This window comes from Penicillium vulpinum (assembly GCF_028829585.1).
Source record: "Penicillium vulpinum strain IBT 29486 chromosome Unknown utg000003l_segment0_segment0, whole genome shotgun sequence".
Classification (NCBI taxonomy): Eukaryota; Fungi; Ascomycota; class Eurotiomycetes; order Eurotiales; family Aspergillaceae; genus Penicillium; species Penicillium vulpinum.
This window is the reverse complement of record NW_026643243.1, coordinates 5964849-5989626: the sequence shown is the minus strand read 5'-3', so window position 1 is coordinate 5989626 and position 24778 is coordinate 5964849. Positions and strand designations below refer to the sequence as shown.

Sequence of the window (24778 nt, the reverse complement as noted above, 5' to 3'; positions counted from 1 at the left end):
CACTACCTACGTTTACAATATATAGAATCAAAATGTAAATCACTTTCCTCAATTTCTATATGTACAATACATCTGGCAGTATCTGCACCAAATCCAATCTTGGAGCACACCAACGCCGTGACCTTGTTCCCAACCCAAAAAGAAATTCAGTGCCAATCTGTATACCGTGGGTCCCCGGGGTCAAACGCCAATTCGAACGAAAATAGAAAACAGGAAAAAAAAAAGGCAATAAGACATGACATGGCAAGAAATAACACAAGAACTCCCCTGATCTCGTGCTGTAGGATATATGGCAAAACGTGAGCTGGAAAAAAACAGATCGGAAGACAAATATGAACGAAGAAATTAGTATCTCCGCAGAGACATAATTGGCAGATAAATGGCAAAAGGAGGAACATGGCCCTGGAACTAGCCAGAAGGGTACCATATATAAGAAGGACGGGGAAACCAAAAGTCAATCGTTAGCGTCGTGAGTAAAGCCTTATACATATAGGGCTATAATCATGACGCTACTGAGTTGAACAATCTAGTAATTCCAATAGATTTGGTGGGAATTTGGTGGACAACAGTGCTTTATCTAGGTGGTGTCACCCCCGTGGCATACGAAACAGGAGAAACGGTGGATGTAGGTATCTTGCCCGCACTGCCCACCGGAGTCGATACCGAAGAGCGCTTGGATAGAACAGCTAGCTTCTTCCGGACAGATGCGAGGCGACCACGCATACTAGATACGACTAGAGAAAGGTATGAGTTTTGGATGGGTTTGGTAGGCGGGTTTAGATAAGACTTACGTTTGACAACGACCTGCCGATCCTCCACCTGCAGCTCGTCCAAAATGACCTTGTCACCAGGTTGCGAACTACTTTGCCGTTCGATGTTGCTACCTGGCATAGATCGGGTTCCGTCATCCTCAAGCACAGCTTCGAGCATGCGAATCGCAGTCACATATGTAATCTCACAGTTAGCAAGATCTTCGCCAGTCAATTCATTGATGGCAGCCGCCCGGCTCATTTCAAGTGCGCGGTCGTACATCAGCCTCTCTGCTGTAACGCCAGGGCTCACCACTACATCGGCAGTTGAGGTTGAGCCGGCGGTGGAGCCGATAGAATGATTATCTGGATGACTAGGATGATCTAGGGGTAATCGACGTTGGCCCTCGATGAGTTTTAGGCGCACAAATTCAGCTTTTTCGATGACCTCATTGAACCGACTGCGCACCCATTGCACAACGTAGTTAATCCGGGTACCAGCAACTGCGCTTATGTTGTCTTTGGTAGGAGACTCTCCATAGATCTCCTCCCGGTTCTTGCGCGACCACCAAGCTCCAGCAATATCCATTGACTTTGCAAGCAAAGACAAAGCCTTGACATATAGGACTAGAGCTTCCTCAGACAATGTAACAATAGCATCGACTGTCAGGCCATCATCGGAATCAGCAGAGTCTGGTTCAACGTTTGTGTCCAGAGGTCTCGCAGATGGGTCAGTTGGTGCCGAAGGTGCTAACGGAATAAGCTGCTTGTATTTTACCTCAGCAAACCCGAAGACAACGTCACTACGCGTAGCGCATTCTTCGATTTCCTGAACTGCCTTGTAATCTTCGTCGAAGGTTCCGTTGTTTTTGGTTCCATCTCCAGTGATCAAAAGACTAGCATTCGCAGGAGGATAGGCGGGGAAAGGATTGTAGGCTAGAGGCGGCGAGCGCCCACCTTTGGTGATGGCAAGGGGAGGAGAGAAGCCCATTCCGAACAGACGACCGCTGGCCATGTTGAGTGCTTTCGAAATTGCCGAGGTCGCCGACGTAGGACTTTGCCCGTAACGTCGCTCGTAAGAATGCTGGCGCTGGTGTGTGGAATCTGTTCGCGGACGACCCGTAACAACCTGCATGGCTTTAGCTGCATTGGCATGTGGAGAAGACGGTGACACAGTAGGTAGACCCTGCGTTGTTGCTCGTCGACTCCCGGCACCAGTTTGTCCTGGTCGAGAAAGCCCGCCTTGGAGGCGTGGGCTATGAGCCAGCTCATCTGCAAAGGCGTTGACCTCCACGGCCCGCTTTTCGACCACAACATAGTCTCTCTCAAATGCTACTTCTTGTGCAGCGCGATCCCGTGCCTCCTGGGCACGGGCTGTTGATTCATTCACTTTGGGAGAGCCAGTGTACGTATTCCGATTTCTCTGCCGATCCATGGCTGCGGAAGTTGCGTTGCGATCAGTGAGCTCCTGGCGTCCTGGAGCAGTGGCAAGGCTGACAGGTACAGGCCGTTGCGGTGGTGTACCTCCCAGTTGTTGCCCCTTGGAGATGCCCGAAGCAGGCCGGTCAGCACTTCCCACATGGCGCACGCGCGTAGGGGTCGGCGGCGTTCCTGATTTTTGACGCGTTGCAACAGGTCTTTGGCCGAGAGCATATGCAAGCTTCTCTTCAGATCCAGTATCGTAAGGAGATTCTTCGGTCTTTGTAACAAGCTGCCTCGGCCGTGGTGACCGTGGTGGCCCTGGGACATCATCTGCTACTAAGCCAGGAATCGGATCGTTTATCACATTGTTGTTGAAGAACTCGGGGAAGTTTAAGCGTTCCACCGGGTTTCGTTTTAAGAGACCTCGAATTAGCCTTTTGATGTCGTCTGAAGCGGGGTTATCTTCAGGAAAGCGGATTCGGTCTTCTCCCTTCTCAATCTTTCGCAGCAATTCGACATGATTTGTGGCCCGGAATGGGGGTCGGCCCACCACCATCTCATAAAGTACAGTACCTACTGACCATAAGTCGGCCTTGGCATCATATTTCTCATATCGGAGAATCTCGGGTGCCATGTACAATGGAGATCCACAAAGGGTTTCCGCAAGTGAAGTGGCGGGTAGAGATCGAGCGAAGCCGAAATCTGCGATTTTGAGCATGGGGAGAGATTCGAGTCCCGTTATGGGCTCGTAAGAGCCATCGCTGCCTTTATATGGAATCACCTGGGCATTTCCATTCCGATAAGACGAAGGTGAGGGACACAGCAAGAGGTTTTGCGGTTTGATATCTCGATGAATGAGGTTTCGATCACGAAGGAATTTCAGTGCGCTTGACAGTTGCTTGAGGAAGTGCCGGGTGACCACCTCGTTAAGCGAGGCGCCGGGTGGATTTGGATATTTTGCAATCATATCCCTAGTGTATTTATGTGATGCGAGAGTATCTCGGCGCTTGATGAACAGCGACAGATCCCCTAACGCACAGTATTCCATAACCAAATGAATGTGAGATGTTGATTCATGGCAGTCGATCAGGGCCACAATATGTGGGTGCTGGAGGCCCTTGAGGATATCGATCTCAGACGAAAGGTTTTCTTTGAGCTTCTTGTTGAGCTTCGACAAGTTCACAGACTTGATTGCTACATATGTTCTTGTTTTCTGTGTGATAGAAATCGATTAGTATCCATCACTCGACATGTGAAGATAAGGCATGACTCACTGTGTGAACTCCTTGATAGACCGTCGCGAAACTACCTCGCCCGATCTCATCAAGACGCGTGTAGCGACCGATAGACATTTCTGGACGGGAGGGCTCACGCGATCTCCTCGAATTGTGGGACGCCATAATGGCGGTGGGCACGCCAATGCCTGTTTTGTCTGATAGACTCGCGCTGGGGGTAAATAAAGATCGAGTCACACCCCAGCAACTACAACTACCTCAGCAGCAGCAATGTAAACGCTCGACGCGAGAGGCCCATGAGGGGAGAGCTATAGGAAGAATGACGCTGCTTCCGGGAAGCCTGGAAGGGCGAGGAACCGCCGGGAGAATGAGTCTGGGAAGGTACTGTAAAAGAGTGCCGTGGAACGAGACCGGTGAACTCGGGTGGATTATAAGAGATGATGTCGATGTAAACGATGTACTTCTAGGAAGCAAACAAGTTGATCCAAAACACTTAGAGCGGTGAGGGGTGTGATGCAGAATAGCCAAATGACGGGAAATTTGGAGGTTCGAGTATAAAATGGAGAGAACCAAAGATCTAGGGAGGCGAAATGACAGTTCTCATGGAAGAGCAAGATGATGTGATGGTGGAAGCGGGAAGGGGACCCCAAGACCCAAGGATACTCCACGATTGGGGGGGGGTGTGACCCAACGATAACGAGTGACAAGCGGCGATGATCGCGTAAGGCGGTCAGAAGGGCGGAGATGATCTGAAGTTCCGATAAGATGAAAACGTATGGGGAAGTCTCAAGAAAATGAGAGATGAGAGAGAAATGATGAATAATGATAGAGAAAATGATGGAATGATGGAATGATGGAATGATGGAAAACTATGAGAAATATAGGATACAAGCCCCTTCCAAGACACCAGGAACCTGCGAACAGAAGTCCAAAACGCTGCGATCTAGGTCATGTGCTTATCGATTAGATAAGGCCAAGATCGGCAAGGCAGATACCGAAAGATCTCCAGTATTCCCTGTTACAATCGGAGACTTGTGAAGGAATCATACGTACTCTGTGGGGTCAGACTCAATATATAGTGAGTGGACTTGGTCAAGGCTCCTTTTGATATGTCATCCCTAATATTCCAGCATCTGCATGTAAATCCTACCAAATTGCAAAGTGACTGATCATTAAGTCCGATGAAACCGTACGGTGACGGAAGCTTATCTGCAGCCTATGAGTCCCTGTCAAGGCGCATCGGTTGGTCGAATTGAGAGAAAGGGGGGAAACTAAGGCAAGGCAGATATGCAATAATGCGCCGCTATTATAGGCATCCAAAAATCGTCCCTAGTTGAGTAATTGAGGTCAATCTATACATCCTCAAGCTATGTACCCCACTATACTATACAAAATGCCGCAGGGATATGATAGGTAGATAATAACGCGAAACCTCCGAACAAAAAGAAAAAAAAGAATAAGAAAAAAGAAACGAGGAACGAAAAGCAAAAGTCGCGCATCTATACATATTCAACGTGGCACATCAAACGCCTAGACCCCGCACCAGCAACCATAGCACCACTGGGACCACGACGTTGTCATTACAGCCAGTGAGGATCGCCTCGGTGGCGCTGGTTCCGGCAGCCGCCAGAACCGCCTTGAGTAAAGTCCAGGCCCAGAAGTGGGTGGACAAAGCTGCACCTTCGACTGATTCGACCCCGGACACGGGCCAACCACCGAGCACCAGCCAGACACGAACTGCGATCAGCCCGCAGGTCACTGCTGCGACGAAAGCGATGCTGCCTTCAAGTGATTTGCCGCCACCCCAGAACCATTTCACTCGACCGTACCTTCGTCCAACAAGGGATGCGGCCGCATCGCCCATGCCAACACAGATAACTCCGCTGGCCATGCTCACATCTCGTGAGGAAATTTCCCAACCGGCCCAGGGGCCTAGGCCAGTCCGAGGAAGATCAGAAAGTGACAGCCAAAGAGGTATCGAACATCCAATTAATAAGAAGATATGTGAGATGATAACTGGCCCACGGTGATCACGACCATCAACATACGGGGCCAGGAAATATGTGAGCGGCCGTGAAATTGGAGGTAATTGAGAGGCGCGGAACAGGTCCAATAGGAGGAAAATGGAAAGAACTAAGGCCAGCGCCATGGCGCAGAAGGCTGGATCCACAAATATAGAAGGAAGGAACATCACCACCATCATACCGTGGAAAATCTTGCGGCGCGTATCAACCTCAGCGACAGAGCTGAGTTTAACCACGATAGCCAGGCCTGTCAGTAGTACCAACGCGCAGTAGCCACTGATTAGTAGACGAGTGATGGCGGCCCCAAAAGTAAACTGGCGAATATGTTCGATCGATCCGAGGAAGCAGGAGGCACTCAAAATATCGTCATCTGGGCGAGGTGGCAGTTCAATCCAGTACTCAAGGTTCAAAATAAGGACCCAAAAGCGAATCTTGGAGAAATTCCCAAACAAGTAGCCTACAGCCCAGCCAAACGGATCCTGGCCTTGCAACGCGCGTTCTGCTACGTACTTTCGGATAGGTCCAAGAATGATGATCAGGCATAGAACATAGATGTAAAAGGCGTACAGCCATTTGCGGACCTGCGCCTGGGCTGAAGTGAGAGAGAGGAAGGAGGCCAGACCAGGACCCATCATTTTCTTACGTCTGCCACCTGGGGTAGTGCGAACGCGCTCCTCTCGGAGAACTTCCTCGAATGTGGATATAGTATGGCGCCGGCGGTGCACCTTGCGAGCATGTTGCTGGAATATCTCTTCCGTCGTGATCTTGTCAACTGCAGATGCCGGCTGTGCTGGCGGGTGGGAAGAGCGATTATGCCGCATGGTCTTCGTCTTGCGCGGCTTTGAAAACGGGAACCCATTGGGCCCATCACTATCGGACGATGCTTCGTCCGATGGAACGTGTCCCGCTCTACTCAACTTCTCACAAAGTCGATGGTCCAGCATATTCAAGAATTTGCGGAAAAAATGCGAGCCATGCGGGGCGCGGCGGAATTTCCAGCTAGGGATTCTGGCTAAAGAAACCTCCCAACGCAATATATGTCGACAAGAAGCAAACAAACACATACCGCCAAGCCATAATAAGGCTTTGAGAATCTCCATCTGGGGAGAGGCCGCAAACAAGTACAAGTTGATTAAAGCAGTTGTCAAAAGCTGTAGCTCAGCGGGAAGAATGCTGGTCGTCAACAAAAAGTCTAAAGTGGGTATCAACGCTTGATGCAAAGGGAAAAGAAGGATTAGGAATTCCGCGTCGAGCCCGCGAAGCGTCAATGGTTTGGGCACTGAATGGTCCAAGGAGAAATGCTCAGCAACGATAATTGGAATCATAGAGATCATCCAATGGACAGTATTGAATCCATTGGTGCGGTTCTGGAATGGTATAACAGGCGTTGGTAAAGAGGACAGGCTGAGGATGATATTAGGCATGATAAGTGGCGGAAGATGGTTTGACAGCGACAACGAAACGAAGATAGGGATAAGAATCGGATAGAGAAGAGGAGCCGGATCGAAGCTCGAGGGTATTGAGAAGTATTTCCGCCTGGTCCAGATGCGCCAGATGCGCCAGCTTCGGCCCTGGGATGCACGAACCATGAGCGGATAGGCGGCATAGAGACCCGAGACCACGAGACCATGAGTAGCAATCTCTGTATAAATCAATTAGCGCATTACACTCGTTTTTTCCGTGGCAATTTCAGCTTCCAACATACCCTTTCGCCATTCCCAAGCTAAAGAGCGCGCCCCGTCTTGGTACAAGACCACACCACCCACAGACAGCAGAAGCGCGGCCTCCAACAACCGCCGGAGGATCTCCACGCGTCTCTGGCGTCTAAACCTCAATCTCTCCTCGAAAGCCTCTTCCTCGAGTTCCTCTTCCGAGCTCCGCCGCGAGGATCGCAACATAGGTCGCACAAATAACGGCCACGGTTGCAAGCTAGGCAGCCAGGGATCAACGTCGGTGGAACCAACTCCGCCAGATCGCAGGCCTTTTCGAGGACGGGGTGGCGGAGCAGGTAATCCCCTTAGGATCCCTGTGCTTTCATCATCTGCCTCTGTGCCACTGTCGCTGGTTGTTCTCGAGGATTTGGAGTATGAGGAGAGCGGGTGGAGACGGTCGCCATGCTCGGAGGGAGTACATGATCCGAGGCGTTGGCTTCTGTGGTATGGATGGGGGGAGCGATTGAATAATCGGACGTCTTCGGCGAATGCTTCGGGGGTCGGAGGTATGCTGCTGGAAGACGTCGCTTCTTGTTCTTCTTTCCACGGCGAACTCATGGCGCCATGCTTATGTCGATGAGTACGTCATGTCCGAGTAGGACAGTGATATACAGTATATGGGGAGGATAGGGGAACTCCCGGTAAGTCAGTAGGACACGTAAAGATTTAGTCCCGTTTATATTCAATATCGGAAATATTGAAAACGTGGCAGAGAGAGAATGAAACGGTTGTTCTCTTTCCTGAATGCGGAAGGGATTTTGCCTATCACATGCGAGAGGCCAGTGCACCGTACATTGATGTACGAGGTATGAGATGGACATTCAACGATGTCTGAGCTGTTGAATGTCGATTTCTGAGCTTTAAATATATTTTTTTTAAAATGTTTAGCCAAATCGAGTAACTTTATTCTTTCTTAAATAGTTCCTAACTAAGTTGCTGCAGGACCACACCTGCACTCAACCTTCGTCCTTCTCGCCCCCATACTGATCTGCATGGCACGACTTGACCTGGCCACAAGGCTTCAGGTACGGAGTGCGTGATGTATAACACAGCCTGAGACAGACTGGAATCTCGACAGTGAGCTTCTTTCACTGATCTCAATATTTGCTTCAATGTATCGTCCGACGAACCCGCGTCGATCTCGATATTGGTATACTTGTATTGACCGTCCATGGTGGTGGAAGATGTCCCTCCTTTAATGTCCAGTTTGACCTGCTCACATCGGCCTCCCAATCCTTGCCATTCAATATCACTTCCTCGTGGTAGTTCGTCCACTTGAACAGCCAAGAATGGTGGAATGGATGTGTGAGACTCAACAAGAGCAGTAAACTTGGGCAAATTGGGCACAACGGCATCAGTAAGCTCTTCTGTGCGACGACCATATTTGATATCCCACGCATCCAGCTGTGGTCCATCGTCATCATCCTCATCTTCATTGTCAGGCAAAGCATGCATTCTTTCCCAGAGGCGCCATGCCACTTGTGCTTGGGTATTAGCGTGTTCTCCGCGAGCCAAGAAGGCCACCGCACCAAGCCACCAGTTTACCTGCATGGCCTCTCCGATTCGCCAGAGGTGCTGGAGGGCCAGCACAGCTCGAAGACGGTAATTTTCAAGCCATGAACCTGAACCCTCCACTTGCGCCAACTCCATAGAACCAGGATCTAAAGGAATCTGGCCAGCAATGTAAACTAGTCTGCTAATGCTAGCGTTCTGCAGCGGAACTGACAACGCTTGGGAATATGGTCCAATGTTTGCGGGGGCCCAGTATGACCTAGATTGAACATGCAGGCCCTGGCGCCGGTCCCTCGCACCGAGGTCGACCACGAATGTGACCATCACCTTGACATTGGACGGGAGTCGGTCTCCGCACGCCACTGTAACTCGCGCGGGGGGATTGGGTTTTGTGAATAGCGAGACGTAGATATCATTCATTGATCCAAAGTCGGCCATTGAATTTAACAGCACGGTAGCGAAAACAATGTCGTCTGTTGATCGGGCACCCGACCTGGGGTGGGCGAAGGACTTGAGCACTTTCTCGACCTTGTCTGAAATCCCCTTCATCTGTTCTCCTGCCCCAGGACCAGCCTCGGGGGCTACAATATTCGAAATAGTCCACGTAGAACCAGACAGCCGATGTACCGGCTCACAAACAGGCCAATCCGGCGATCGAGCAGTACTCGTCAATGCCCGCCAGTTCGAATCGTCAAATGGCCCAGAAAGATCCAATGCAGATCCCAAAAGACCTTCAAAGACAGCATCTAACAGTTCGGGCCTCCTAATATCATTCGGCGTAAGCCCATCGCCAATCTCCCACGCACTCTTAGCCGTACACCTAGAACCCCTCAATCTAACAAAAGCAACACCTCCCTCCCCAACTCTCTCCTCGCGACTACCAACCTCAATCCTCTGCTTCCACAAGAAACCAGGCCCATCCAGTGCAAGCGTCTCATACTCCCCGCCCTCACCCAACACCGCACCACGAATATCTTCTGAGGCCGCAAACCTACTCATCGCCTTAACAAGATACCTTCGCATCATACGGCCGCCACTCCCAGCACCGGAGACATTCTCCCACAGGAATCCCTCGTCCAGACCGCCGGAGGCGACTTTGATAATACGAGCATCGCATCTGGCGGCTGCCATATCCTCCAAAAGCCCCGCCTGGCGTATTGCCATGGTATCAGCCGATCTGGCCGCAGGAGCAGGGAGAGATGGATACATCCATAGCCAAGCGAGGGGTACGAGGCCCAGACGGTTAGCGACGTTCTCGATTCGCGTGCGCTGGTATGTAGAGAGAATGGCGCCTGCGGAGACGGCGTTTGCTTCTGGATGGGCTTGTTTTATGCGCTGGAGCAGCGGGACGAGGGATTCGGTCTCGTCTTCGTCGGTTGTTTTTGTTCCGTAGATGCGGGATGTATCGACTGCGCCGCCTGTGATGGGTTGGCGGTAGAGGGGGATTTGGAGGGCTGCTTCGTAGAGAGGGATTATGCTGTGGCCGATTGTTTGGTACATGAAGCTGTCGATGTCTTCTTCTTCTTCGTCATATTTGGGCTGGTTGGGATTTGTCTTGGTGGTCTTGTCCTGTGGTTCTGGGTAAAGGTTGGCTAATGCGACCACTTTGTGGCCGTTGCGGATGCAGTGGAGGATCGAGTAGAGGGAGTCTTTTCCGCCGGAGATTAGGGCAATCACATTGAGCCCTGGAGCTGAAGGTTGTGCAGACATGGCAGCTATAAGCCCGGGTCTGGAGTCCAAGGTCCTTTTTTTTTTGCAGATTTGTTGGTGTTGCTGGGTGCGGGTGATGGGGGGGTACTTTTTGCCGTCCCCACCTTTGCCCAGGTGAGTTTATCGACAATCGATAGAGCGATAAGATCAGTACATCTCCAGGTCACGGGATATTTTCAATATTTCATACGTCTATAAAGTATCCGACTTAGTTCATTGAGTTAGGTGGAAACGGAAATGAGTACTCCGTGGGAGACCCAAAGCCCTAATTGAGTTCCTCTACTTTTACTATGCTTATATAAGGAGGTTTACCAGGAAAGAGTGTAGTAAGATTATGCTTGTATTTGATGCATATAAATCAACATCTAGAGATGTGACCGAGAACTAACACAACGGGGCAATTCCATACATGAAGGTATGGAGCAATGAGGGAAAATGGGGGTCAATTAACTTATACACGAATGTGACCAGCACAGAGAAACAGACAAAGAGCCAAAAAAAAGCACCAAAAAAATATTACATCGAATAGACAAAAACGAGCATGAACGAAACGGTAGAAGAAGGACAAAAAAAGGAAGGATAAAAAAGTCACAAGAATCGAAGTAAACAGGAGGTATACGAAGTGAAAACCGGAAGGTTCAAAAGTGTGAGGCACATTGCTCACGCTGAATGTGTTGGTCCAGGAGAGATTGGAATCAACAAATGAAAACAAAAGGAAAAAGGAAAAAAAAAAGAGCAAAACAAGGTGACAAAGGAAATAATTCCACACCATCCCCAGGCACTGCCGAAGACAGATGCCATTCGCTTTATATTTCGTTTTTTTTTTCTCCCTGGACTCTTTCTGCGCCCATGTGCCTTCACCAAAAGAACCGTTCGAGGCAATCCCAATGTGTATGTGTCCCCATGCGATATGTCAAAACGCTGAAAACAAAAAAAAAAATGGGAACCCCAGTTGCTGTGCACCGATGATTTAGTTTCCGACACCATGTATAAATGCCCGGACGCCAAACCCAATCAAGACCAATGTGGTCGAGTTTCCCAATGAAAGACTCCGACCGAAGAATGTATGTATTATATATGCAGTAGGAAGTCTCTTGGTCTCGTAAAGAAAAATGATGAAACGCAAAGTCCCTTAGGACAAGTCACGCTTGCGCTTCTTGACCGATCGGCGATCCACAGAGGTAGCACCGGTGACTTCAGTCGACCGAGCAGCCTCGTACATGACTTGGCCAAGGGCGCCAGCGTCATGCTGATCATCGAATGAGACAGAACCGGCATCGCTTGTATCAAGGACTCCCATGACAATGGAGCCACCACCGTGGGTACGGGCATGCTGAGCAAGGTTGTCACTGCGGGAGAACTTCTTGCCACACTCGTTGCACTCGAATGGCTTGTCTTGAGTGTGGAGAGAGCGGTAGTGGCGCTTGAGGTGTTCCTGTCGACGGAAGCGACGGGAGCACAGAGTGCAGACGAAGGTCTTGGAGGGATCCTCAGTCAAAGACTGCTTGCGACCCCGGCGGTTGACCGAGATGGGAGCAGACTCTGAGTCATCAACAGATCCGTCATCAGAGCAGCAGTCACCGGAGGACTCGCAGGCGGCCAGCGCCTTTGCTTCAGCCTCTTCTTCGGCTGCCATCTTTCGGGACTTGCGGTTGCTACGCTTCTTGATCTTGGGCTCCTCGATGTGTTCCTCTTCGCTCTCAACCTGAGGCTGGGCTGTCTGGGTCCACTCGAAGGATGGCAAACCATTGGCCATGAAAGTCTCGGAGTCATCCGAGTCTTCGAGGCTGTGCTCGCTCAGGAATCCATCATCCTCTACAGGGTAGGTGTGCATACGCTGGCGCTTGCCACCCATATAGACGGCATTGGCGGCAGGGTGGAACTCCACCAGGCGGTTCAGCTCATCATCAGAGTCGAGGTCTGAGAAGCTGTCAAAAGTCGGCAGCGAGCTCAAAGGATCCTGGGTCGAGGTGCTGAAAGAAGGAGATGGGTTCTCGTTGACGGGGAGCGTCACAGACGCGCTGCCAACAACGGCACGAGGCTCTTCCTCCTCACATGAGAGATTTGGCAGAGGAGGGAGATCCTGTGCGTGAACATTGACACAGGGCTCAACGGTGAGCTGTCTGGGATCGCAGAAAGATTGGTTAGACGCAAAAGATTGGGAGGCAAGGATGTCGGTCGGCACGGGCGAGGGAGAAGGTGAAAGCGAGGGGCAGGATGTTGCAGACAGAAGGTCTGAAGCATGAATGTGAGTGATAGAAGGAGGGTGGATGAAGACTATATCATAATTAGCCTTTCGCCCTTACTTATTTCCAATATCCACATTTCTCCTCTCAAGTGTGATCTATATAAAAAAAACTTACCAGGCGTCATCGGAGGCGACTCAGATCGGGCCCATTCCGGAGTAGCCAGGATTTCCTGGTGAACATCGGTCTCGCATCCCTCCTTGACACCCTCCACCTTGTCGAATGTGAAGAACGTGTCATGGATCGGGGTTGGTAGGGCACCGTGGGCAGACGGAGGGCTACTGATGGTGCTTCCCGAGGCGGACAACGGAGGAGTCGAGGGGAATGAGTACAAGTCGTGCCCAATAAAGCGAGTGTCCAAGGGCATCAAGACGGGAGAGCCCTGTTGCACGATGATGGTAGGCTTCATTTGTGATGGCTGAGGAGAGGCAATGGGTGTCAGGCTCATAGTAGCTCCCCGGAATGCATTGGTGGTGGCCATCTGGTGCATGTTCATCATGGGCTGGGAGTAGAGCGGTTGCTCTTGTCCATACATGTGGCTGTAGTATGGGAGGTCTGGTTGGTAGTGACTCTGCTGTCTCTGTGAGTCGTGGTAGTATGCGAATTGCTGCCCTTGCACCGAGGTCGGTGCCATGTTGTATGTTGAGTCCATTGTGAGTTGTGCTGTGCCATGTGTTAGAGCCAAACCAGCAATGACTGTAGAGTGTGTTTATAGATATCACATACCTGTATAGGATTCGAAGTCCAATTGAAGTCCCGTAGATTAGTATAGTGATTCGAGTCCGAATGAATGAATGGACTAGGCGATTAAGGTATAAGGTGAATGAGTGTCGAAAAAGGAAGGACAGGTTCTGGGAACCGGGAGACAAAGTACTTGAGGAAGGAGAGTGATATAGAAGAGAGGATCCCAAATAAATGCAAATGGAAGCCCCAAACCCAAAATAGTATTCAAACAAAAAAAAAAAGATAGAGAGAGTGTGAGTATAAGAAAAAAAAAATAGACAGCGGGGAAAAATAAAATAAAATAAGAGAGTGAGAGGAAGACAAGGGAAAGATAGCAGGTTACAGTGGATAAATGAGTGTGATCTGCTACTATTTTCTACTTGCCGGGTCACTAGTTTAGGTGTGGGCCAGGAACCGGGTGGTTTTTCTTTTTATTTAATTTGTCTCAATTATGATTAAATAGAATATTAGAGAAATAAAATATAATATTGAAATATGGGAAATTATAGTCTAGTCCGGGGCGGGATTGGGAAAGACACTGGGTGCACATCAAGTGCTCAGTCCCGTCAGAAGAGACCAATCGCATTGATTTAGGAGGAGTTCAGTGAGTGACCTAAGTTAAGTGGAGACCTAAATAATTCTTTTCTATATGTTAAATATGCTATGTTATATATGTCGTATATTTTAATTATTCAATTTATTTGCCAAAAGTACCCATGTTTTCCTCCAAATTAAGTATGGCGGTATGTCCATATTAAAACTCCCATAACATTCCATATGTCAGCGGGTTAGGGAGAATGAGGTTTCCAAACATCACACTTCCACCTTCTGATAGTCTTTTTATAACTGAAAAAAAACTAAAAAAACATGGCCCGAGACCTGATCTAAAATTTGAGGTGTGGCCACGAGGTGCATGGCTATTGGACTATATGATTGACAGCGACAATCAATTGCTCATTTTGGTCTTATCAACGGGACAAATAAGAGCGCTTTAACTCAGAACTTCTTTTTTTTTTTCATTGCTTTTTCGGAGACCAATAGCCCGGAAGAATTAGGGCCCACGCATCCCGTCTGGTACCGCCCATGTTACTCCCCGGACCCTATACTTTTGGGGGTTTTTTTGTAGCCTCTTATTAGACTAGAATTACTATCAAAAACCAAAATTAACACCATATTCCCTCAACTTCAGATGGCATAACGATCAACAGGTGGAAAACTTAAGACCCAAGGGAGGGCCGCCAATCATTTGCCAGTTTAGGCACATCCCAAGTCGCTCAGGACTTGCCGATCAGACTATCAACGGTGGCGACCACCGTGCAACCATTTGGCCTCGATCGTAAAACGGTCGGCATTGGCTGCTCAATGCTTACAATGTACCATTCGTACCTGGTCAATTTCATATGATTCAGCCCGTCGGTGTGCGGCCAAAAAGCAATATCCCCCCAAAACCCTATCAATCGGGGTGGAAATCCTTCCATATTAAAAGATCATCCTATGGAGTACGTATAACGTTCGTGGTTCCCCTTGAGAGTTCGCATACACGATGGGAACGGTTTGCACCTTGTACTTTGCCACATGGGTCCTATATTTCAAGTACGGAGTAATCCAAAAGCGTGTTTGTTCCCGGTCGCTGCAAGGGCTATTCCATAGCACAAACAAATCTCACATTGTACACGTCAATGGCCATCAAATTTTCAATATCCAGGCAGAACAGAACAGGAAAACCCGAAAAGAGAAAACAAAAATTACTAATATGCAAGCCCAAAAAGACTGCGAAATTCCAGTTCACTTGTGCGGCCTACTGCAGGAACCAGTTGTGGGGGCAAGATCACACAGCTACATACAACACGCTTATTGGGTGATTGGCACTCGGTGAAAGGCAGTTGATGCAGTTTCCTTTGAAGCTCAAATCGTCGAGGGCTTACCGGATGGAGGTTCCGGGCCTTGCCCTAAGTCCATTGGAATCCCCAGACTATCCCAAGAAAGAAAAAAGTATGAATCGGGAACATACAATATATATTAAAGCTAAATGATATGTTGCTTATATTTGAGGGCCCAAACTTCCAGTTAGTAACATGCTTGTTAATAGGTCTCACGCCTATGATGCATCTTATTGGGTAAATGGGTCCAGCCGTGATCGCTAAGTGATGTGTTCCGATTGCAGGGTGATGTGATAGCACCTTTTTTTTTTTTTTTTTCACTAACCTGACCTGTAGATCCGGGGGAAAAGAGACTGTGCTTAGTATACATGGTCAGCGCATCATAAAGTATATGCACATGGGCGTCATTATTGTGGTGATTACCTAGGTAATCCGTCGACGTGCTATCTGTGATTCATCTCATCTAGACCTTGGAAGTACAAGCCGATGCATAATTCGATACATCGACTAACACAGCCCAATGACATACAGCGAATCGCCACGCAAGCAAGGTCCATTTCTATTCTTACCTCCAGGTGCACACAGTCATTTATTAGATCGAAATGAACTATCTACCACCCTTCCAATCTTCCAAATCCTTTAAATCTTTCTCCCTTGAGTCCAGACCAAAAAAAAACATAAATGTAATATCCCGGTACTTACGGAATAATCATGACGGGGATCCGGAGCATCTCCAATGCGTAATTGGCCGATTCTAAAGATAGCGGCCCCTTCCAATTGGCTAATAATCTGTTCGCAGACCAAGCGTCAGCGCCAGCGGAGACTTGTCTTTATCCGCTACCAATGAGAATCATATAAACCACGCCAATGTGGACTTGGGGAAATTGAGGAGTGTCCCGAGGTCTCTAATCGATATTCATTACTGTTCCACCCTACAAAGATAGCCCCCAGTAAAGTATTCCGTAGGTACTCCGTACTAGAGACACCGGGCCCTCCGGGCCTCGAGTATTACCTTGCTGGGCTTAGATACTTCCCGTAGATTTGGGAAAGGGTCATGCATGGAAGGCTGTCAGGTCCTTCTTCGAGAAATCCAAATGTCCACTTTCCAATTCTAATATTGAAGCTCATACCTTGCGTCACCCACCTTTTTTTGTTATTCCGTGAGCTTACTAACTCATCTCAAAAGTTGGCCTTGGCTTGTTTTTTGTATTTGCAATGGTCAAAAAATCCTTGCCGCCACCGTTGTCGCACAGACGATGCGATTTATTTTTTTGCTTTTGCGAGGCCCACGGGCTCATTATCGACGCTTGGAGAACAATGGGGGAAGCCAAAAGCTAGGCGCTATTGAATTGAAGCCCACCTTTTCCTGATCATCGGGATTACTTCAGAACTCCAACAGCTACAAAATCCAAACCCCTAACAGAGTACTTGGACCAAGAAAAACCCTGGGGGAAAAAAGGTATCCCAGACTTCACACGGGATAAAACAAGCTACTTCCCAGTACTTTCTACCAACGGCCGTTCTAGCCTCGACACCAGGTTTTAGCAAGAGTGGAGAACATGGAGATGGAGGGCGGGCGGGCAGTTCCTAGTTTCCAACTAAAGGCCGCGGAAGGCCCTCTAGTGAAGCCGGACCCAGATGGCTCTCAAATGGAGACACCGAGTGGATGGAATGTACCTTTTCTTTATCGAGGAGACAAAGAGGAAAAAGCAAAACAAAGAGGCAAATCGTACTTGGTAGATCTGTTTTAACGCCAATCCCAAGCCAAATCGGCCAGCAAATAATCGAATTGACCGTGCGATTTGGAAACGGAAAAAAAAAATCCGTGCTTGGGAAGCGAGCATCTTCCCAGTTCCCCGACGAATCATGCTCGGCTCCTCGCGGTTAACTATGGGGATGTGTGTGTGAGAGAGAACTTCCCGTCTACTCTGTACGATGCGCGAAACCGTTTGGCGATCATTATGTCCGTATCCGAGTTTAAAAAGTCCTGTTAGAAGTTGACCAGTCTATCTGTCATGATTAACCCCAGTATATGCATAGCATCGAATTAGTGTTTCACTGGGGACCGAGACCGAGAGAGCCCGCAAGTAAGGGTTCAAATTCGCATGTCGCGATAGGTACGGGAGTACCGTTGGGATCTCCCATGCATGTGTGGGCTTGTGCAAAACGTCTTGGTCCACCGCACATAATCTCATATTCTACACATCCAAACCCACAATTTGCAATTTTCAAATCCACAAGGGAAAAAAAAAAGAAAAAGGAATTTTTGCAAACGCAGACGCCACAAGAATTCGGGGTTTCGACAGATCAGACCATATGAGACTTAATATTATTTCGCACAAATGTCACAAAGAGATGTGGAGAGAGATCCGCTAGGAATTCACGGCGCTCTGTTCTGCGCTTGCGTCTCTGTCAACGGTTCTTGGCATAAGGCTTGCAGGGATTATTTCGCCGTAGGACAATTCGAGGCCATTCACATGGGACCACCGAGGCTTCAGATAAAGTCCCAAAAAAAATCATCGTGTGGAGTGTACCACACACTCCTAGCAATAGACAACTTACTACGGAGTATACAATAACATCGTACGTTGTATATGTGGGTTGTTTAGTAAAACAAAGAGTTAGATCATATCATGCCATTGAGTACTCCGTTCAAAAAAAAAAAAAAAAGTCCCCATTCCTGTCATGTCATATTGTACCTCGGGTTCTTAGTGGGCAGACAGTGGGCAGACCCCATCCAGACCACATATGTCGGATATGTCGCAGAACGGAGATATTCTCTATCGGAGTAGGGTCACTAAAGCCCGAAACCAGCGCGGGTACCAGCCTCGCAGAGCGTGAAACTACAAAGCACTATAAAGTGGAAAAGGGACCATTCCAATTCCAGTTTGCCCCCAATTCAAATTCCCAAAACGCAAGGACCCCGGATTATGACCGTTGGCACCTTGACGCTAAAAGATAACGAAGGAACAAATTAAGCCGTGGCGCCGCTTGTACCCAAGAAAATAAAGAGCTAAAGTCAATGGCAGCGACCTCGATGGAAAGTATTCGAAAAGTTCGGACTTCTTGTGACGTAGCGGGATCTCCCTCCCAAGCCGACCAGGACTTGTGGGGAGGGAAAAGAAATGTAGTGGGTTCAGTAAAATGACTTGAGGATTTGATTTGTGTTTTAGAATCGCAATTAATGTCTCTGGTAGAACATAACTCGGACACTTCCGCACGTTGACAAGGCTCAAATCTGAAACAGTCCAAATCACCCGTATCTGGCGGAACGGGTACGGAACACGCGTTTTTGAGGCTGTTGTGGACGCTAGTGTACGCCAGGCTCTTGGCTCTTTTTTTTGGCCTTTCGAGAATGGATCCCTTTTTGGAGGCGTCGAGATTATTGTCGATGGTCGCATTTTTAGCGGAGCCCATGCTTTGTACATTGCGGTGTACCTCTCTCTTCTGGACTTGATTCCGTTTCGAGAGAGCACTGGCCTCAATATGGCCCGTTAGGGCAATTTCCTGGAATGAATAGAATGTTAGAGAAGAGGAATTGGAATTCGAATAACAAATACAAGTTTAACTAGCTGTTAATACCTTGTCAGTGCCTTAGTAGGCAGATAAATTCTAAATTGGGGAAATTTGGTTCCCGATCGGGACATCGGATGTATGAGGTCTTTTCTACGCCTCATGGCATCTTAGAACCAGTGTCTAATCTCATAATCTCACTATCTGCTCAGGTGGTTCAAACCTCCATATGATTTCGGTTGTCTTATCCGACCGTTGCGCCTGATTTTAATATAACACTTTGCCACAAAGCAATTTTAGCTATAAGATATTTTATGCGACACTGTCACGTATATTAGGAGGTTTTGCGCACGGAACGCCACTCCTACTCCCAAATGCTCCAGTGCCAACCGGAAAAATACTGGAAACCTTCCCAAGGTCCTCGCATATGTCTCACCCAAAAACTGTCATGTTGCATCCAAGTACTCCAACTCCAAGCGAGCAAAAAAAGTGCGGGGGGGGGGAAATCGACTAACCCATTGGCACAGTCATCCATGGTTGAGAAGGAGCGCACTGTCCTTTGGCGGGTAAATCGTCTGCCTGATCTGGCATCCTACAAGGCCCCGCAATAACACCGACTAACCATAGATGGTATATACTGCGTTCCGCCATTTTTTTGAAGGGAAAGTGTACAGCAATCCAATATCATTGACCAGAACCAAAGTTATACTAAGAAACTTCCAGGGACAAGATTAGCTATGAAAGTAGCGTGCTAGACACGTGTTTCAGATTTCTTCCTCGGTATCCGCCAAAATACTCCGGACTCCAGAATTAAATCGCGATCTCAGTTCTAAATTTCGAGGACCTTGTGTAACTGGCTACTAGACCCGAGACGCTAGACCCAGTGTGGTATCCAGACCCTGATCCGATCGCCTACGACCGGATTAACCTTCAATTGATCAACCGGACGTTTCGCTCGCAACTTGCTCTTCAGAGCTCTTCAAACACAACACGGGTGTCTGAGAGTGATCATTAAACCCTACTTTGTACATCATAACTACTATGTTGTATAAACCCGATGCCAATGTGGCTGGAAGAACGTGGGAAGAAGAGGGTTCGTTTCAGGTAAGATCTGCTGTGCATCAAGTCTATGGTCCACTTGGGGTTATCTACTCGTTCAGTTTTTATGGTTCCTCGACCTTTCGTCCAACCTTTTTCCAACATTGGAAGGTTAACACTAACACTATATCAGGTTAAGTTACTCCGTAAAAAGTAACAAAGTAACCTCCAATTGAAGTTATTTACTGTTTCAAGGTTAGTTTATTATTCTCCTGCCGCAATCTTCAGCCACGGAGGTTTATGAAGCTTCGATTGTCCGTATAGCATGCAGAATGGGGAATAGTGCGTGAACAGTATCTCCACTTTCTACTGCTGGTATGGATCGGCTTTCAGTCCACAAGTTAGACGAATTGAACAAATCAAAACAAGGTTCGATCGAAGGATTTCTGGAGTCGGCACGATCCTGGGCGAAAAAAAAAATATATGAATGCGGAGATAGATAGCACATGGAAATGCCCAGGTGCGGCCTTTCCCCCCCACCAACCAGATAGCTCAGCACAGAGTAGACTTCGCGTTTGCAAATTGCCGTGGAACCCATCTCCATCGAAGGGAAATACGATTCCTCGGCCTACTTGGCACACCGTTATGGAGTTGTACTCCAAGATAGATTGTATAGTTTCACCCAATTATCAGGCTTTCCCCCAGTGGGGCAGAAAACCCATTTTCGTATCTTTTCGGAATTTGGATCTCTGGTACGAATGGGGACGAAGCAAAGACTCCCGGTCCCAATGTGATTGCCCGATATCTGATCTAATCTTGCATTCTCAAGTGTTTCCGTGGTAGAGTTGGGTATGGTATGATTTCCCCGAACTCGACGTACTTTGGTACTTCCCAGAAGTGGATTCCTGGAAAAGGATTCCATACTTTCCCATGATGGGGGTTCGCATGCAAATTTTCTCGCCAACGCGCTATATCCCGTAGCCTATGAACATCCGTCTCCACCCAGAATATCCCCTAAAAACAGACCAATCCCGTTAGCCACTACAAATAATTTATATGCGCGTAGCGCGTACATCATGCGGAGTACGGATTATGCAGGATGCAATTACTACCCGATAGGCGTATCCCACTCGGGGAGCTCCGGTCCAGCGACTATCTACTTTGTACATTCGTACTTTGTACTACTTTGTACGTACTTGAGCTATCACGATCGACGACTGGCGCCATTTCCCATCGTATTGAGCCCACTCAAACACCAAGTGGCTCTTTCCGACCTTCAACCCAGCCCGCGCTAATAACGAGTAGATCACCTCTCCCGCGGAGTATCTGGTACGTAACAGATTTTGCTGGCGCTTTTCTTTACTTCGGCTAGTGGCCATGACTCTGCGCGGAGAGACAAGTCAAGTTCACTGTTCTCCGCACGCGCTGAATGTACAAAGTATCCTGTGACCCGGCGTGTATGTAGAGCCTAACGCGACGCCATCAACGGCTTTGGAGCTGGATCTGGACCCCACGTGCTGAAACTACAGCCTGAGCTGGGATGAAACTTGACGCAGAGAGCCTCCCATAGCGGACGTGTCTGATGAGACCATTATACCTTTTCGCTCGAGAGCGAGTCACTGATCAGCCAATGCCTTTCTTGTCTTGCTTTTTGTCTCGTCTGTTGTCCTGTGTCTGCCTGATCAGCCTAAATCTGTCATCTCTATGGAGTAAGCCACGGCAGAATATACGCCCTAGCAGTGGAGACACAGTCTAAACTGCGTGTTTTGTTAGCAGCAAGACACTGGACGGAGCTCATCTCGAGGCGGGCTAGAGCGGGTCTTTAGCCTTTCTACGGAGCACTGATCCAAAACGTGGTTCCACGATAGGTACCTTGCAAGAAGACTCGCTACAACAAACAACGCAGCTAACTCATATCCCTAATACAGTTAGTACGAATATCTCCATGCCAAGTCCACACAAAAATGCAATCCACCATAACATTCACATCTACTCCGTAGGTATCCATCTTCTACCCACACATAACAAGTGAATCTCATCATCAACCCTGGTTCGAAGAAACCAGCGTGGAGTCCGACAACCCCGAGTTTTCTCCAGATATCAATCAGGCAATATATCATACGATCTATGTCTTCAAAAAACCACTTTTGATATCGCTTCATGGGGCAATCTCCAGAGATAAAGATGAACCAATACATGCCAAGTCGCATCTGGTGCATCTCGACGAGCTAGCCCTAGTCCTGAAGAAAGCCACTCTCCACCACTCGCAAAGACCGAACCTACAGTGGATATGGATATAGAGTATGGACTAACTAGGGGGATAAAAAACAAGAGCTACAATCTCGACTAAGTGCCTGTTAGCTCCTGTTTCCAAATGACCAACGAGACGAGACGAATTGCATCGCGTAAATATATGGAGTGCCAAGAGGTCGAACTCCATCTGCGGCCCGCGAATTGGATCACAGCTGCATGTGTATATCCTCACTATTTCCTAGCTGAGGAGTACGGTGTGCGCCTTGTGAGAAGGCTGAGGATGTCGGCTGCATCTACGGAGTACGGAGTACAGCATAGTCGCCGACCGGTCCGGCGTGGCTACCGGGCCGAATTTTTGATATTGTGCACATTCGGCCCTAATACGGGGGCTTCGTGGGGGGTTCGTACATTGCATTACCTTGTCTGATATTTCTTCACAGGTGGATGTTGTTTTTATATTAACGGCATTTTTCGGCCGGCATGTTGGCTCCGAGGGTCCTCAAGGATGGGTTTCCGCTGAGACATCTCATCTATCTCATACGGTGTCAGGAACACGGAGTCAGGTTTTGCATGTGGATTTGAATTGGATGTGCTCGAAAACGCATTGCTAGCTCTAATTGCAGGGTTTGGGAACTAGAACGCAATCCCAATTTGGACATTGGAAAACAACCTGTTGATATTGAAGCTCGCCCTGATTGCAGGTCAAGCTCCAAAACAAGTAATAAACAACAAAGGGCCTCAGCGAATGTAAAAGTGAGATCACGCTCCATAAGGAGTCAGTCTCTTCCTATCATAGAATTTAAATATTTCTCATCATCGACCATGTTTATGGAAGAAAGAGAAAGAGGAAAAAAAGCTATGGGTCGAAAAAAATGGTTCCTCGCATATAGATTATGTAATATTTCTGTGTGTGCCGAAAACCTTGGAACCTTCCGTGAGAGGTAAGCGGAAAAACTAAATTTCCGGAACCCAGCATAAAAGGAAATCTCGATCAGCGCCTTTCCTCTTTTTTCTTTTCTTCTTCGTGCGGCGGCGCAACTCGATAACCCGTGTTGCCTGGACATCTACGGCCATTAGTCTGGCTTTCAGTGATGTAATCAGGTGTCAGTTGCGCCACAGACGAAGGGAATTGCACATTGATTCTTACCTTTATGGGTCTTTCTGATTTCACAAGGATGAGACCTTCTGGTGGGAGTCAAACATACTTTTTTTATATACTCTTGGGTATTTTCATAGTGGTAGAACAAATGGAATCAAATTATCAAATTATCAAATTCTGCAATTTTTTTTACAACTGCCAACCTTCTTCTCATTAAGTGTTGAACTGTACTCTCACTAGCATAAACTTGACAAAATATTGATCCGTCCAAGCTCTCTCTGTCTTTGAAAATTCAAATCGCACAAGACAAGACAGCTCATAGTTCTTATCTCCATAGCCTGTAGGCTTGTTTTCTCCAGTCTCTATGTTGTTTATTCGCCAGGCTCATCACCGATCTTCTCTAGCTTGCCCATAGTTCGGTTTGCACCAGCCTCGCCAATAACGCGAATGCGATCAACGCGCAGCTTCTCACTATCCCCATCCCCATCAACGAAGAACAGGACCAGCGATGTCACATTCTGGAAATTAACAAATCGCAGAGTGACTGTCGCAGTCCCAGTCTTCGCATCCCAATCACCAGACTGGATCTCCACCTTCTGCACAGGAGGGATACCATCCGCCTCATCGAATCCAAGCACATGCGAAGTATTCTTGTAGATATGCAAGTTCCTAGGGCGCATTGGTGTCTCGTCATCATCGGTGTCCGTAGGAGGGAGAGAGGTAATCTGAAGCGAGTGGACCTTCAGTGTCGAGTTGAATGGGATGTACAGCATCAGCTGCTCGTCGGTGTCGCTCTCAGTCCAGTCAGCCTGGCTAGAAGCCTTGCCCTTCCCCTTTGCTGCAAGTCCGGACGGCTTAGAGGCGCCGAATATAGCGCGCGGCTCTGCGGTATCCGTGTCGCGGTTCAAGAGCTCCAATCCCTTCACGTCAATCTGATCTGTGATATCACTATAGCCCTTGGCCACTGCGCCGCCAAGCCAGAGCTCACCGGAGCTGCTTCCTTCGCCGGCTCCTGCTGCGTCGTCCGACTGGCTTGCTTCAGATGCAAGCTTCTGGACGATCTGGTTCAGCTGTGCGGGGTTGGCGCCCTTGACGGTTTGGTTCACGCGGCCATTCTTGAAAACGATGAAAGTCGGCATCCTAGTTATCGTGCATTTGTCAGTAAAGTAGGCGAATATTATAGAACTGGAAGCGCGGGTTGGGCTGGGTTCTAGAATTATCGAAAAATTGCACATACGCTGTGACACCGTAGGCTTTCGCGAGGTCTTGTTGGTGGTCGACATTGATCTTGGTGAATGTGATGTGATTGGGGCGGGAGAGCTGAGTTGCCAGCGAGTTATACGCAGGTGCGATAGCTTTGCATGGTCCGCACCAATCAGCGTAGACTATTTAGGTGTCGGGTTAAGGTCAGCGATAGCTCTGGTGCTTCGGAGAGGAAGACAGGGTTTCAGCGGGGAAGGATCGCGCTGCGGCGGTAAATACTTACAGTCAGCAACGACAAGACGGGAGGAGGTGAGGAGCGATGAGAATTGCTCCTTCGATGATATCTCAACGACAGACATGGTGAAGTTGGGAGGGGAATGAGTGTGAAATGGAGGGTGGAAGAGGATGGAAAGATGTGAGGTGTTTTGCTGCTGAATATGTCATCAGCCCCTCTGCACT

General features: G+C 48.5%; 5 protein-coding genes across 5 annotated transcripts; all 5 read right to left on the bottom strand.

Moving 5' to 3' along the window:
• Positions 1-573: 573 nt before the first annotated feature.
• On the bottom strand, positions 574-3523 carry atg1 (serine/threonine protein kinase ATG1; the record flags this gene model as incomplete). The annotated part of the gene is made up of 2 exons (XM_057254995.1): positions 574-3384; positions 3446-3523. 2 exons carry the CDS (start codon positions 3521-3523, stop codon positions 574-576), a joined length of 2889 nt encoding a protein of 962 aa, XP_057108857.1.
• A 1405-nt stretch (positions 3524-4928) lies between these two features.
• N7479_007300 (putative phosphatidate cytidylyltransferase) lies at positions 4929-7700 on the bottom strand (the record flags this gene model as incomplete). Its single annotated transcript, XM_057254994.1, has 3 exons — positions 4929-6442; positions 6497-7072; positions 7136-7700. The coding sequence occupies 3 exons, from the start codon at positions 7698-7700 to the stop codon at positions 4929-4931; spliced, it is 2655 nt and encodes an 884-aa protein (XP_057108856.1).
• A 366-nt stretch (positions 7701-8066) lies between these two features.
• Positions 8067-10364, bottom strand: N7479_007299 (diphthine--ammonia ligase family protein; the record flags this gene model as incomplete). Its single annotated transcript, XM_057254993.1, has 1 exon — positions 8067-10364. One exon carries the CDS (start codon positions 10362-10364, stop codon positions 8067-8069), a length of 2298 nt encoding a protein of 765 aa, XP_057108855.1.
• Positions 10365-11496: 1132 nt separating this feature from the next.
• Positions 11497-13262, bottom strand: sebA (putative C2H2 transcription factor (Seb1); the record flags this gene model as incomplete). Its single annotated transcript, XM_057254992.1, has 2 exons — positions 11497-12641; positions 12728-13262. The coding sequence occupies 2 exons, from the start codon at positions 13260-13262 to the stop codon at positions 11497-11499; spliced, it is 1680 nt and encodes a 559-aa protein (XP_057108854.1).
• A 10225-nt stretch (positions 13263-23487) lies between these two features.
• Positions 23488-24678, bottom strand: N7479_007297 (thioredoxin-like protein 1; the record flags this gene model as incomplete). Its single annotated transcript, XM_057254991.1, has 3 exons — positions 23488-24256; positions 24354-24501; positions 24603-24678. The coding sequence occupies 3 exons, from the start codon at positions 24676-24678 to the stop codon at positions 23488-23490; spliced, it is 993 nt and encodes a 330-aa protein (XP_057108853.1).
• Between the last annotated feature and the right edge of the window lie 100 nt (positions 24679-24778).